This window comes from Rhamphochromis sp. 'chilingali' (assembly GCF_963969265.1).
Source record: "Rhamphochromis sp. 'chilingali' genome assembly, chromosome: 9".
NCBI classification, from domain to species: domain Eukaryota; kingdom Metazoa; phylum Chordata; class Actinopteri; order Cichliformes; family Cichlidae; genus Rhamphochromis; species Rhamphochromis sp. 'chilingali'.
Window position 1 is genome coordinate 18,510,793 of NC_137936.1, and position 14,826 is coordinate 18,525,618.

The window sequence follows — 14,826 nt, forward strand, 5'->3', positions numbered from 1 at the left end:
ATTGACTTTCAGGAGCTGGACTGGAGGCGATCTAAAGCAATATAATCTTTATATAAATCAAATTAAAATTTTGAAGGCTTTTCACTTAAAAGCGTTTTGGATCTGATCAACAACCCATTATCCTTTGATTAAATTTGATTCATAAACAAACCAAAACAAGAATCAGTATCAGTCGACAAAATATTTTTTTTTTCTATTTGTTAATAAATCTTTTTATTTGGACAGGAAATATTAGACACATTTTCCCGTAACTTATTATTATTATTATTATTATTTTATCAGAAATGCATATATGTGTTTATATAGCGAATATATTGAGACCCTATGGATGCTTGTTTCTGCCACTAAAACATCAACAACCAAGGTTTGAGTCAGAAAGTCGAATTTGGAGATCCATCCATCCATTCGCTTCCGCTTATCCTTTCCAGGGTCGCGGGGGGCGCTGGAGCCTATCCCAGCTGTCATGGGGCGAGAGGCGGGGTACACCCTGGACAGGTCGCCAGTCTGTCGCAGGGCCAACACACAAGGACAGACAACCATTCACACTCACGTTCACTCGCACATTCACACCTAGTGGCAATTTGGATTTTCCAATTAACCTATCCCCACAAGCTGCATGTCTTTGGACGGTGGGAGGAAGCCGGAGTACCCGGAGGGAACCCACGTAAACACGGGGAGAACATGCAAACTCCACACAGAAAGACCCCGGCCTGATGGTGGAATTGAACTCAGGACCTTCTTGCTGTGCGGCAACAGTGCTAACCACCGTGCTGCCGAATTTGGAGATATTAACCAGTAATGCATTTTCCAGAAACACGTGGTCCACGTGGACCTGTAGTACATAATAAATTCCCGAGCATTAATTTTTGATTTCATCTATAGATTTTTCCTAAGCATTATGACGCTATCTAGTGGCACTAGGGTGAAAGCAACGTTGCGTGACGTCACTACGTAATGCGCTTGCGTAAAATGTCTACGGAAGTATTGGTGCACGATCCACAGCTTTAACTGCCGGGCACAACTGACAGCTCATAGTTGCTCTACTGGAATAATGTCTGGTGCCGCCGGTTTGTAATGCGGTCGAGATAAGAGTTCCCACACTATGGCAGCATTATGATTCTTCTTCGTAGAAAGCAGCGGACACCTGGTATACTCCACACCTGACTACAGTTTTCACAGAGCCAAAGGAAGATCAAAATGAGCTCTCAGGACATACTGCAGAGTGTGTCCACTCTAGCGTCCTATAATGTGTTGCTACAGGTAAACAAACACGGTAGTTGATGTGTGTTGAGCATTTACAGCATTTTTTTTATTTATTTATTCATTTATTTGTCCGGTTTTATGTCCTCAGGTAATGTTCCGTGTGCTCACCTTTCTTCTGAATGCCTTTACGCTGCGGTTTGTGTCCAAAGAGCTGATTGGGGTGGTCAATGTCAGGTAAAGTTTGCAGGAAAACAACACAATGGTTTTCGGGCTCCAGCCGCTGTAACATGTGTCCTTACGTGTGTCTTTATTATGCAGGCTTACACTGCTGTATTCCACATTAGTGTTTCTGTCCAGAGAGGCTTTCCGGAGGGCCTGTCTGAGCGGGCAATCGGGCAAAAACCACAGCTGGAGACCAGTTATCAATCTCCTATGGATGACGTGAGTTGATTAGATGATAAAATAGGCATTCTGATTTTCAGTTTTTGATGCTCACATGTTATTTCTAATTTTTCAGGGTACCCCTTGGTGTGTTATGGGCAGTACTTCTGTCATATGTGTGGCTTTGGCTCCTAGAGGTCCCAGATGCTCACACTGTCCCTTACTACAGTCCTGCTGTGGTGCTGTTTGCCTTATCTGGGGTGCAGGAGCTCCTGGCAGAACCCTTGTGGGTCTTGGCTCAAGCTCACATGTTTATCCGATTGAAAGTGGTGGCTGAAAGCTTGGCAATGATCGCAAAGTGCAGCATAACTGTGGTGCTGGTGGTGTTTTCCCGTGAATGGGGCCTTTACATCTTTTCTGCTGCTCATGTAAGAAATCAGCTGAAGTATCAGCTGCTTTATTTCTGCAGATATTTGTTTGAACTTTTCACGACTTTGTGCTGTGTTCACTTTTTCTAGTTGGTGTACACAGGGATCCTGGTGCTATGCTATGCTGTTTACTTCATTCATTTCCTGGGTTCCAAAGAGGCAGCGAGGAATAGTTTCCCACTGCGCCGTGTTAGAGATTTGCTGCCCCGCAGACAGTATGGAGAGGTACTTGACCTTGCACGTCATTATGCATTACTCATCACTGATCCCATCAAAGTCACACTGAGTCATTGCATCTGAAATCACTGTGTGCCTTCTGCTCGACCATCTCCAAATTTGCATGCTAAATTTATGGTACAAAGTTTGGATGTATGTGATGATTGCTGTGAAATATTCGCACTGAAGATCAAATCATTCTCTCTCTCTCTCTCTTTTTCTGATTTATGAAATTCCTAGTCGCAAAAATTAAGAAAATGGCATTACCATTCAACTTTCATGCTGGTAGAGCAAATATGACAATTTGTACCACAAAAACAATAGCAGACAGTCTAACCTGAATAGAAGAAAACTCTATTTTGTGCAAAGTTTACATTTTTGAGACCCACTTTTAAGGCATGCACTCTGCCCTGAAGGAATCAAATCATTCAGATTAGGTTTAAAATAAATGCAACAATGTATCATTTTCATGTATATTATAATATCATAGACAGCAGCCTTCGTTGCAGCAGTCAGCATGATGATTATCTGATCCCTGCTTGCCTGTGGAAGTTCTGGCGTTAAGGTTTGGTTTGGGTTACACTGCCTCAGATGCCTCAGGGAAACAACACCCTGAAAGTGGGTGGATAGGCCATTAAAAAATCTAGAAAAGCATTTAGCATATAAAGATAAAAATTTATATCCAAGCTTTGTGCTATAATGTTTTAGGTAAATTAGAGACAGTCAAGCAGAAAATGTTGTAAAAATCTGATTATTTGTGATTATTAATTATATTTTGGTTACTATTCACGGCGGATATTCTTAACCTTTTTCTGTGTTTAAAGCCGTTAGTCGACAGGAATCTAGCGCGGCTCACTTGGAGCTTCTTCAAGCAATCCTTCCTGAAGCAGATCCTGACCGAGGGTGAGCGATACGTCATGACCTTTTTGAACGTCCTCAGCTTTGGAGATCAGGGTGTTTATGATATCGTCAATAATCTGGGCTCCATGGTGGCGCGCTTCATCTTCTTGCCAATTGAAGAAAGCTTCTACATATTCTTTGCCAAAGTGCTGGAGAGAGGGCGCAATGTCAAAAGTCAGAAACAGGTCTGAACTGTGGACGTTATCTCAAACAAATGTTTGTGAGTGGCTATGCTGGAATTGTTGATTTGACCTCTTTTTGCTGGTTTTTGTTATAGGAAGAAGTTGCCATTGTCGCAGAGGTCCTGGAGTGCCTGCTGAAACTGGTGCTGGTGATTGGTCTGATTATCACAGTGTTTGGTTATGCATACTCTCACCTGGCTCTGGATATTTATGGTGGCTCTCTCCTTAGTAGTGGGTCAGGTATGTGAGCTACAATCCGGTGACAGGAGACACCAGTATATGACATTTTGCTTTGCTGGGAATTTGTAAAATGTGTTTCTTTATTTTTTAGGGCCCAGTTTGCTGCAATGCTACAGCTGCTATGTCCTCCTGCTTGCTGTGAATGGTGTAACAGAGTGTTTTGTTTTTGCTGTCATGAGCCAAGAAGAGGTTGACAAGTGAGAATGCAGAAACACATATATATGTATATAGACACACAGTTATTTTATAGCGTGTAAACTGTCATTTAACACTGAGTTTATGTCCTCAGGTACAACTTCATCATGCTAGCCCTGTCTGTCTCCTTCCTCTTCCTTTCATACGTACTGACAAGTTGGGCTGGCAGTGTTGGCTTCATACTGGCAAACTGCCTCAATATGGGCCTCCGTATCTTACACAGCCTGCTTTACATACACCGGTACTTCCAGTTGAGTCGGTGGAAACCTCTGCGAGGCCTGTTGCCCTCCCCTCTCATACTGCTGGCGTTGGGCGTCAGTGGAGTTGTCACAGCAGTTTCTGAGGTTTGTTTTTTTCTCAAAACAGGAACTTTTGAGCTGCGCTTTTAGTAAACATACTTATTATTATTTTTATTCTGTAGAAGTCTGTGATCCTAACTGGAGCATCTGTTTTCTTGTCTCCAGGCTTTTTTCTGCTGCGACAGCGGCTTGCTTCTGAGGCTCGTCCATATCGGCGTGGGGGCAATATGTCTGCTTGGTGTGGTTGTAGCTGTTCTTCTCACAGAGACTAAGCTTGTTCAGTTTGTGAGCACTCAGCTGCTGCCTCGATTCAGAAAGAAGCGCACTTAAATTAGACGTAAAACTGTTACACCTGACTCAAAGAAGTCGTGCGTTTCCACTACAAACTGAGCCGGGGAACAACCTTTTCTTTCTAAGGACCTCACATGTGTCATGAGCGTGTGTGAATCTGTGAGTTTTATATAAAAAAATGAATGAATTTAGTTGTGGGTTTAAAAAAGTGGATGTATTTTAATAAAACTCTTTATTGTTTTACACCATGACCACTGTATTTATATCTGTGGTGTTTTTCCAGGAATTAAATGGAAAAAAGTTTGGTTTTAAATACTGCGTTTGTGTTGCTCACCTACCTCTGTAGCTGTTTTGGTGAAACAGTTGTGCACAAACTAAGGCAGGCGCTCTCAGTGTTGACTGATTGGAGTAGAGTTGTATTTAAGAAGCAGTACAACATGTTTACTAAAATGAAATGAAATGCTTGACTTCTGCTACCTTACCTTGACCAAATATTTTGTTTATATTGTGAGAAGTAGTTACGTTCTTGAGCCTTGATTTGCACTAGTATTTTTTTTCCTTGTTTTTGAAAGAAAAGTTTGAGTTCAGTGCTTAAGTCAACTCAGCTACTTTGTAATTGTTTCCCTGTCTGATAAGACAGCCATTTAATTGCTTTTCTTGCCCCTAAACTAATTTCCACTGAATTTGGGGTCTCCGTGGGGTTGAATAATGATGTAATTATGGAAAATGAACCTATCCCATCAGCCCAGCAATTTTTTCACAAAGATGGATGGATGGGTGTGTGGGTGGGGTGACATTCTTTTACAGCAGGAAAAATTAAGTCTCCTCTTAAGAAAATCAAGTACTTATCTCTTGATTCACATCTTATAAACTTTGAGTTTAATTTGCATGGTTTGTTTATTGTCAGCGCTGTTAGAAAGCAGCTGCCCAACCACGCTTGCAAGATTCCTACACCGCCGATTTATTCGACAAAAAGTAATGCCACAAGTTGTAGAAGTGTTTCATTTTCTAAGGAAGAAGCAGACCCTGAGAAAAATAGGAGGGAGAGATCAAGAGGAGGAGTCAGTTCCCTCATTACGTCATTTTTTATGTGTTAGGAACAGAGTTATTGCCCACTGGAGACTGACTCACTGTTAGGTTGTGTATATATATGAGAGTGTGTGTTGGGTTCGGCCTGTTGGAGAAAGAGAGCCCGCTGAAAGAAAGAGAATTTATTCCAGGCCATCTTCAGCTACTCAACAATCATGTCTCAAGTAAGAGCAGTGTTTGAGCTTTCAAAGCAGGGCATAATTGTTGCAGACACGGGGACTGTCAGTAACCTCTGTGTTTTACTTTCCCTTTACTGCCTTTCAGCCTAATCAGGAAGATGAGCAAATGCAGCGTCCTGAAGTGAGAGAAGAAGACCTGACTGAAGCAAAGAACAAGCTGGGTGCTGCCGGGCCTCCCAAGAGCAAGACAATGGAAGTAATGGAGGAGTGCGGTAAGGACACTAAACCAGCAGATGAGAGCGAATGAAACTATTCTGCTTTCTGTATTTGGTTAAGCTAAGACCACACTGCAGCCGTGAGTAAATGCGAGGGGCGTTTCTCATGATGCTCAAGTTTCCATTCCATATACAGAGAAGAAGAAAAAAAAAAAAGAAAGGGGTTGTAATGATGGGAGATTCCTGTCACAGTGTTCCCTCTGACACGGAGCGGGACACAATGTACTTACAGAGCAAATATTTGTCTTACATAATCCTCTTTACTGCTGCATTTACAGTGAGATATCCTACTGTTTCCTGTTCTTCACAGAGAAAATGGGTAAAGTTGCGCCCTCTGTGTTCAGCAGAGCGAGGTCAGGAGCAGAGACTGCTTTCAACACTCGCTCAGGCCAGCCAATCAGGAAATAGGAGAAAACCTGACCGTGGCTGAATCACACCTGCTCCATGTTCATGTGTTTGGATCAGCTGTTTTCTTGTCTTACTTCAACCCAAGGAAAATCTTGTTTAAAGCCCATTTTTTCTGTATTTCGTTATGACAAAATTTTACACTAGATTTATATTGATAGTTCCTTGAATTTTAAGAAAGGTGCCTAACTGATGAACTCAGTTTCAGTGTTTAAAACATATTTGTTGATCTGTCTGATACGACTTTTTGTTACACCGGAAGTTTCAGAGTGGGAGTATAAAGTAGTGTATGCAGTACACTTCAGAAAAACCTTAATGATAATAATGATAATAATGAACAGAAAGACAGATTTATTCAGCAACGATTACGAAATTACTTTGCAATAAAATCTCTTGAAATGATGCAAATTGTCTCTTCTTGCCTGTCTGTTATTACAGTGAGATGCTAGTAAACTTTACTACTAAAATCCAAAAATAAGAGGCAAAACTAAGAAAATTTAATTTTTCCTTTTTTTATTTCAAAACTTTCCATTGACAAATGGAACAAATAAAAATTCATCTGAACAAAACTACTACAGAAAGCAGAGGCAGGGACACCGGAGTGAGTTACAGTGAAGGGCAAAGATGATAAAATGCAATGAACGTTAGAGTGAAACTAGGATGGACAAATACAATGATCACAAGTTTTATTTCATAAACTTGTGATCCTGATCTTGGAGGATTTTTGCTGAAGACTTGGCGTCATAGAACAGCTCATTGATCTCTTCTACCTGCTCCCTCTCCACTGTTTCTTTTCCCTGAACGCGGCCCAACAGACTTGCCGGCGTCAGCAGCTGTACAGCGTATCTGAGACAAAACAGGAAATAGGAAAGACTCAGTACACCCACACACACATATTTATAGTAAACCTGTTTATAGCAGAAGATAGTTTAATGGGTGCAAATCCTACAAGAGCTTTACTACAGTATACAGTCTTTTATCTGTAACTTTATACATGTTGGTCTCAGTGACGTAGCTGACCTATTCTAATCCCTTTGAACAACGTTTTTTTTTTTTTTAAACATCTGGCAACAGTTATGGCTAAACAAATTTATTACGGTACGTCAAAAATAGAAAGAGTACACATGAACTTTTAGATTTTGTTGAGCAAACCGTAACTGAGTTGAGGCATTTCATTATAACACACCCACACCCAGAGTGTTTGGCCGTACCTGAGGGTGGTCTTGGTGCCAATCTCTGCCAGGTGTGTAAGAGCCTCCTCGCTGATGCTGATTCCTTCGGTCTGAGCCCGAATCTTGATGATCTGCAGACCACAGCCTCGTTAGTGACGCATGCACAGACAGTTTGATGTCGCACATCACATAATCCACAGAAATTGGTTTTCAGACTTACCTGCTTCATCTCCTGTGGTGTGTACAACATGGTGCGAATGATCATGACTCTGTCCAGCAAGTCCAGAGGAATGCCGTGTGGAGAACTGATGTCCTCTGTCCCCCTGGTCAACAAAAACTACTTAAATCCTGAAACTGTTTTGTTTTACCTTAAAAATAAACAAAAACAAAATGTGCTTCTCTCCATAAAGCACTTCTCACCTGATTAAACAGTTTCCCCTGTTAGAAGCGAATACGACAATGGGGGCGATGCTGCTTTCCAGTGCTCGATGGAGGTACGTGAAGCATTCAATGTCCAGCATGTGCACCTCATCCACGAACAGCACGCCGGGTACGAGCTCAGCTATACCTTGGTCTATGTAGCGGTTCACCACCTTGTTGATCTCAGCACGCAACTTATCTGCAGCGAGAAATTGGCAGTGGGTCAAGAACTGAAGACAACTTGAGAGATTTAGTCTGAGTTAGGTGTTACACCGTCTCTACCAGTGATTTCTGTCTTTTTGGGCTTCATCAATTGTCCCATCATGGAGAGAATGTCCTGGCCTCCCTGAGATGAAACAATGAACCGTTTATAAAGAGTGCCAATATAAAAACAATCAAATTTAAGATGTATACAGATGTGTTTATTCCAAACCGATGCTACTTTATTATTGCAGTTATGTACCTGGGGGCGAGCATTTGCAACATCCAGGTCATGCAGTGTGACATCTTGGACAATCTCCTTCTTTTTGTGGACATCACCTTTGGGCAGCGGAACATACTCCTCTGCCTCCAGGTCAAACTCTGTTGCAAAGGTGTCACAGCGGCCTTGTCTCTGCAAAGGCACAGTAATAGAAAAGATTAATGTCTCACATTGCTGCAGTCAACAATGAAGGGAAAGGTACCACACTGCAGGAGGGAGAGCAGATGTATGACTGAACTCAGTGCCAGCCCACTGCAGAAACAAGGGCATGTGGCTGAAGGATGAAAGAGGTTCAGAAGGAAAGTCATGAGGTGGCTGTCAACAGTAACAAATGTGTCGCCCAGCCCTCCTCCTTTACCCTCTGACTAGAGCCGACCTGTGCTTCTGGCCCACCTGCACTGATTAAAAGAACCGCTCCTGCAGCCTTTCAGCACAGGCCGCAAGCCCCACTGTTGGTAAAGAGGCACTGTGGGAGATGGAGAGATAAATGGAACATGAAGAGCCGCAGGAATGAGAGGCTCATTCCAGAGTACAACACAAATGCAGCAGGGTGGAGAGAGATGAAAGCATGCCACCATGAAGGGTTGAAGAGGACAAGCAAGATGGAAAAACCCTCAACTTTGACCCGACTAAGACGTTTTTTGGAAAAAACATTTTTCATCTGTAAACTATACACAATCTGGTAAATGAACAATCAGCCATGATCAGTTTCTCGCTTTTGCCAAAAACCAAAATGTGCTGCAAATGTAACATAACAGCATAAAAGTAAAATAGTTTACCTTCACGGCTCCGCTGTTAGCTTCAATGTAGATGACGTCTCCCACCTCCACACGCTCTTTCTGAAGACTCTCGTAAATACTGGGATCCAGCTAAGGAAACACAACAACTTTAAATGTTTTAAAGCAAAACGCTGGCCTAGCTTTGGCTGTCAGCATTATAGGTTTTTTTTTTGGCCTTTTTCAGCTTTATTGACAGACACAGTGAAGAAAGGACAGGAAAGCTGAGGGGAAAGATTAAAACTCTCAGTCTGACCTTGAGCTGCTTTGTGCCTTTGGCAGTCTTCAGACCGATGATGACGTGGCTGATGGTTTTGCCGTAGCCGCCCATGGGATTCTCGGTCTCGCATGGGGTCAGCTCTGTCACCTCCCCTTCATACACCTCCTTTGTTTCTTTGATGCGCAATCCTGAATATGGCGCAGCATTACAGTTACACATTTACACACATACAAACTTATGCACAACCTAATCTGGTCTTTATATTCCTACATGAGCTAAGCCGCAGCATCCATTGGGTCACCGAGCAACGTATTTTATTACAGAAAAGAAACATGTGTCCTGTGAAATGACTGGACATTGTTCAGTGTAACACGATCATGCTCTTGTTCCTGTTACATGCAGCACACAGGTGTCTAATCCTCGGTGCTGTGGGGCACAGAGCAGCTCTAAAGGCGGGGACTGTCCATCAGGGTGCTGTTATTGACAAGGTGATGACAACGTTCAAATGAAACCTGGTCTCTCTGAAGAATCTGCTCAAGGGGTGGAGTGAATGTGCTAATGACCACGTCTCCCTCCACCTTGGCTCCATTTGCTGCCCACTCAACAGGTAGCATCAGCAGTCTCAGATCCCCTTTCTGCTATTCCTTCTCACCACCTTTATAAATCTGCTTTACAGTGTTACCTTTCAGCTCATGACAACTGTGTGTGCAAGAGTTTCTTTCTCACTGCTAGTATGACCTGATCTTTTCCCACCAGTACAATAGAAGACACGCATAAAAATATTATTTTTAAAAAGACAAAATGCTTTAGGTGTATATCAATATTAAATCTAATTAAATCATTAGGCCAGTTTCTTATTTTCTTACCAATTAAGCCTTTGGTAATAGTAAGCTCATTTTCACTTCTACAAACTAAATGCCCAACAGGTCACAACCCATCGAGTAAACCTGGAGAACAGAAAACTAAAATCTGGGTTAAAAATCTATCCAACACTCACCAATCGCCCTCCTGAAATTCTCCATCAATACTTCTGTCTTCTTGATTTCAGATGAGTAGACCTCACTGCCGACCATGGGGCAGAATGGTACCTTGTTTCCCAGCTCCTGTGCCATAGCCAGGGCGAGGGCAGTCTGAAGGTGCGCAGGCAGGAAGAAATAAAGAGGCATGGTTAACAAACGCTGCAGAGATATCTGCTATATTAAATTAAACCTTACTGCTGAACACAGCACACTTACCTTTCCTGTTCCAGGTGGCCCTGCCAGTAAAATGGCCCTCCCTGCCATCTTTTTTGAGCGGATCAGCTCAACGATGATACCACAAGCCTGGAGAATAAGACAAATTAGACTATTATGCACACGCGCAAGGTTTAAATGCAATACAACTAACTAGCAAAACCCCCACTCCTGAACCCAGGCGTTATACAACCCTGTTGGAGAACTAAAGCACACGAGGCAACGCATCTGTTGTGGCTAAAGTCACACTCTGATACAAACGTCAGTTCCTTTAATGTGGCTGACAAAAACAATTCAATTCAAAGCCCACCGAGTGGAACAAGAATTTAGCAATTCACATCCGATTTAGTAGAGTGTTTAAAAGTTTAACAGCATACAACTGTCAAAAAGTACAATAATGTCATAAAATAAGATATACATGAATCTAAAATAAGGCATTAGCTCTTTTACTCTGTGTTCTTGGGGACAGGGGGGCTTTCTCTCATTAGTAGAAGGCAAAAAGAGTTCCGATGGTGTTATATCTCATGGATGAGGTAGATCTGCTGTGTGTTCATGTGTGTTTTTGTGCATCTGCGTGTTTAAGTGTGCTAGTGTATCAGTGAGTGAGTCTGTCTGTAATCCCTTTAAGGGTGTGTGGCATTGCTGCAATGAAGAAAAGCGAGCAGATCGACATTCTGAATGTCACCCTGAGCGCTGATGTAAACAAGATGTTATGATCATATAGATGCTATTAATAATGAAGTGTCCACCCTAACAGCACCAAGTCAGTGGTTTAGAGTTTTACTGGCACGTGGACATTTTTTTTAGGCCTGAAGAAAAAACTTTTATATGGTTTTTATTAGAAAACACGATTTTATTAATAAACCATTTTATGTTATTAAAAATCAGAAAAATACTGTTACGAAAGCCTTGAAATAAATGGCCTAATATACACCATGCTCACCTTTAGATTCACCCCTGCTTGCTGCAGGTTTGTGATTGTGATTGAAAGTGCTGCTGTTGTGTTATGAGCTTTTTGTTTAAAAACTGGGGGCTGTGTGGATTTAATGGCTTAGTTTTTTTCTATTGCATCTCTATTTTTAGTCGCAAATATGAGTGAGATGCTGGGTGATGACTGAGAACAACAGAGCTGTGGGTTAAACAAAGCATAGAAGCAAAAACAATTTGCCCCAAGGATTTTTTGCTCTTTATAACCGAGTTATGCAAGTTATTCTGAATTGTAGCAGCACTACAAGCTGTGTCAATCTAGTTATAATCTGTGCAATCCTCTGTAGCCACTCACATTAACTGTCAGAGAAATAATAATGCATTGTATATTTGTATCAGAATAGCAAATAACAGCTTGCACAATTACTTAAGAAATGCTAATTGTTCTCGTTCCCGTCCTGTGATCCCGCTTTTATCATCTACAAAATATTGCTCGCCTCAGTAAAATTCCATCCAAATCGGAAATGGAAACAACTGGACTACTGCAATTCACTGTACATTGGCTTCAATAGGTCATTTGTTGGATCGCTTACAAATAGTCCAACCAGCAGCTGCGAGGCTACCTCCAAGTGTTCTGATGTGACACCCTATTTGACGTCTTCACCCTGGATCCCCATAAGTTCAGACTAAGATCTTTGCAATCATTTTCAGAGCCCTGCATGATCAAATGCCTGCGTTCATTAGTAAATGATTGCATCCATATACAGCATGCAGGTGATTGAGATCTTCTGGCCAAAACCTCATTGTTCTACTCTGAAGACCGAAAATGAAAGGAAATCATGCATTAGGGATCGAGAATGTACTACTATTACATTTAAAATCCGTGGACTCCAATGAAACTTTAAAGGAGCTTATTTGCATAGACTTGCTTTTTCCTAGTGGAAATTATTGTTGTGTTTTTATATCAGCATTGTTCTTTGTTGATTGTTGTGGTAAAGCATTTCATCTAGAAATGTGCTATATAAATATGTTTTACCTTCATTCGTTACAAAAACATCAGCACTGGGTGCAGCGCATGTAGCAGAGTACACATCGGAGGTGGGCAGGGTCAATGTAGGAATTTTAAGAATATTAAGAAAATAATTTCTAATATCTGATTTTTTTTTATCTGTCAGAAATATAAAACATAAACAGATTTCCCTAACATTTGTTACTATAGTAATTCATTAATGCTCTGGTTGTTGCTTCTGTGGCGTTCCAAATTACAGGGAAGTTGCAGAGTGCCCTCTGATGGACAAACTATGCAGTGTCAATACGTCGTTCTCTAGTCTCCTCTTTATATTTTCCCTATTTTCACTGTTAAGGCAGTATAAATGCCAATACTAACAGACCACTAAACAGCTATTAACTGTTGATAAACCTACCCTGCTGATAAATGAATCAGGCTCTAGTCTACGGGTGTCAAACATATGGCCTGGGGGCCAAAATAAACCAAGCAAAGACTCCAATCCAGCCCATTGGATGACTTTGGAAAATGTGCAAAGTGGAATAAATTATTATTTTTTTAACTGTATTTTCATAGGTTTTACAGCTTTTTCCTGCTGCTAATGATATCCCTATTCATATTACACCAAAGCAACAGATAAGCAATTAAATGACAGAAAATTTCCAGGTTTTTTTTTCTCCACTATTTTCTAAAAAGGCTCCTTTTTTCACAGCGATTCCCAATTAAATATAATTTTTGTGACTTAAAAAAAAATGCTGTTTCATAGTTGCAGGTCAGTCTGAACAGGGAACTACCAGAACCTTTTCAGCAATTTTAGACATTTATTTCTTTCAGTTTAAGACTAAAGAATCATGTTGACAGAGTTCTTTTACTATTTACTACAGTAAAATGTCTATATCATGTAGAAAAACTGAGACATGCTGTTTAAATTGCACGTCTTTATCTTATGTTAAGATATCTCAGAGATTAAATGTGCAGTTATACACTGACGGAAAAGAGTTTCACTGGTCCAGCCCACTTAAGATCAAAGATGGATGTATGTGGCCCACAACATGAAATGAGTTTGACATCCCTGCTCTAGTCTTTACCATAACTTTGCTATTTAGTTTGTGAAAAGCTTTGCTGGGTTAACAATGAACCTGCAATGTTTAATTTTCAATAAAACTCACACTAACTGGCAAATATATCAGTTTGTACATTCAAATAAATGTTACTTACCAATGTCAGTGGCAACTGATCATTGAATTGGTGTGTTACATGAGTTTTGTGGGTGTACATTTTTTAAATATAGTGTGACACCCTGAAAGACTTTACACCACTTTTTTTATTAGTAATGATGTTTTTTTTTTAAATTACCAGCACAAAATGGGAATAAATAGCAAATAAAAAGATAAATACAAAAAATTGACAATGGCCAGCAAGAAAAATTTGTATGCCATTAAAATTTGTATCAGCTCCCATAATTCACTGCTGTTCGGGATCATTTAATTTTCCACTTAAGAAAAGGGATATATTAAACCACATTTGAATGTTAAAATGGCTTTAAATAAATGTAGTTCATCTGGTTGTCCTTATTGTACCCGTACCCAACAGCAGATCCGTTTTTTCTCAACTAGATCCATCAACAACTGATACCTCCCTGCTTTCCGTTAGAAAACAGTTATTATAAATTCACAATTCATACTTTTAATCCAGATTAAGTTAAACTATAGGGATGTATATACCGTCTTCTTATAAGTTAGCGTCTCTCTGTCACAAATCGGACCCGCAAACGACAGCGACCCCACTCAATGCTAATAGGATTAGCTTGTACTGTAGTGCCTGTAAAGCGCTCAATTGTCCTCGTAAATATTCCCTTCTTACATAATATTCCCCCAAAAGAAAAAAGAAAGCAAATGACGTGAAACACGAATATTACCTCTCTTGCAGCCTCCTGGCCCACGAGTCCACATGCTGTCTGTTTAGCATTACCGGCCTCGTCTAGCCCCAGTCCTTTGACGTGACTGTGTGAAGCGATCCTCTGCGTTTTTGTTGTGCTTTTTACCTCCTCGATCTTCATAGTTGCGTTATTTGTGAAAATGTATAGTGTAAAGTCTGCCAGATGCGTTAAATACACATATAATCTCTAATACGAAATACCGCCTCAATCGGCGCCTAAACTCAAAACACAGGAAAATCTGTTTCCATGTGGGTTACTAGGGAAAATAAGCGGAAGTGATACCTTTAAGTACCGCCCATCTAACAACTGTGGTAAACTATTGGGCTACGCCAAATATCCCTGAGCATTCATTGGATTAGAGCCTGTCAATCACATTTACACTCCAGAGCCCGCCCTTTTGTCGTTTCCCATTTCCGTTTGTGTTTCTGTT

At 40.9% G+C, this 14,826-nt stretch overlaps 3 protein-coding genes across 4 annotated transcripts; 2 read left to right on the forward strand and 1 right to left on the reverse strand.

Annotated features, from left to right (window-relative positions):
• Positions 1-964: 964 nt before the first annotated feature.
• Positions 965-4,578, forward strand: rft1 (RFT1 homolog). Its single transcript, XM_080892716.1, has 10 exons — positions 965-1,260; positions 1,352-1,437; positions 1,522-1,644; positions 1,721-2,012; positions 2,103-2,237; positions 3,053-3,313; positions 3,406-3,550; positions 3,642-3,747; positions 3,840-4,089; positions 4,210-4,578. The coding sequence occupies exons 1-10, from the start codon at positions 1,198-1,200 to the stop codon at positions 4,372-4,374; spliced, it is 1,626 nt and encodes a 541-aa protein (XP_080748842.1). The 5' UTR covers positions 965-1,197; the 3' UTR covers positions 4,375-4,578.
• mustn1a (musculoskeletal, embryonic nuclear protein 1a) lies at positions 4,356-6,588 on the forward strand. Of its 2 annotated transcripts, none has more exons than XM_080892718.1 (3): positions 4,356-4,494; positions 5,689-5,815; positions 6,129-6,588. In XM_080892718.1, exons 1-3 carry the CDS (start codon positions 4,477-4,479, stop codon positions 6,224-6,226), a joined length of 243 nt encoding a protein of 80 aa, XP_080748844.1. In that variant the 5' UTR covers positions 4,356-4,476; the 3' UTR covers positions 6,227-6,588. The 2 variants fall into 2 exon arrangements, with proteins under 2 accessions (XP_080748844.1, XP_080748845.1); XM_080892719.1 differs by lacking the exon at positions 4,356-4,494 and adding an exon at positions 4,725-5,588.
• A 131-nt stretch (positions 6,589-6,719) lies between these two features.
• On the reverse strand, positions 6,720-14,663 carry ruvbl1 (RuvB-like AAA ATPase 1). The gene is made up of 11 exons (XM_080892717.1): positions 14,376-14,663; positions 10,528-10,614; positions 10,290-10,422; positions 9,329-9,480; positions 9,076-9,165; positions 8,279-8,428; positions 8,098-8,161; positions 7,816-8,014; positions 7,616-7,718; positions 7,435-7,526; positions 6,720-7,069 (listed from the first exon to the last, which is right to left on the reverse strand). The coding sequence occupies exons 1-11, from the start codon at positions 14,514-14,516 to the stop codon at positions 6,910-6,912; spliced, it is 1,371 nt and encodes a 456-aa protein (XP_080748843.1). The 5' UTR covers positions 14,517-14,663; the 3' UTR covers positions 6,720-6,909.
• Between the last annotated feature and the right edge of the window lie 163 nt (positions 14,664-14,826).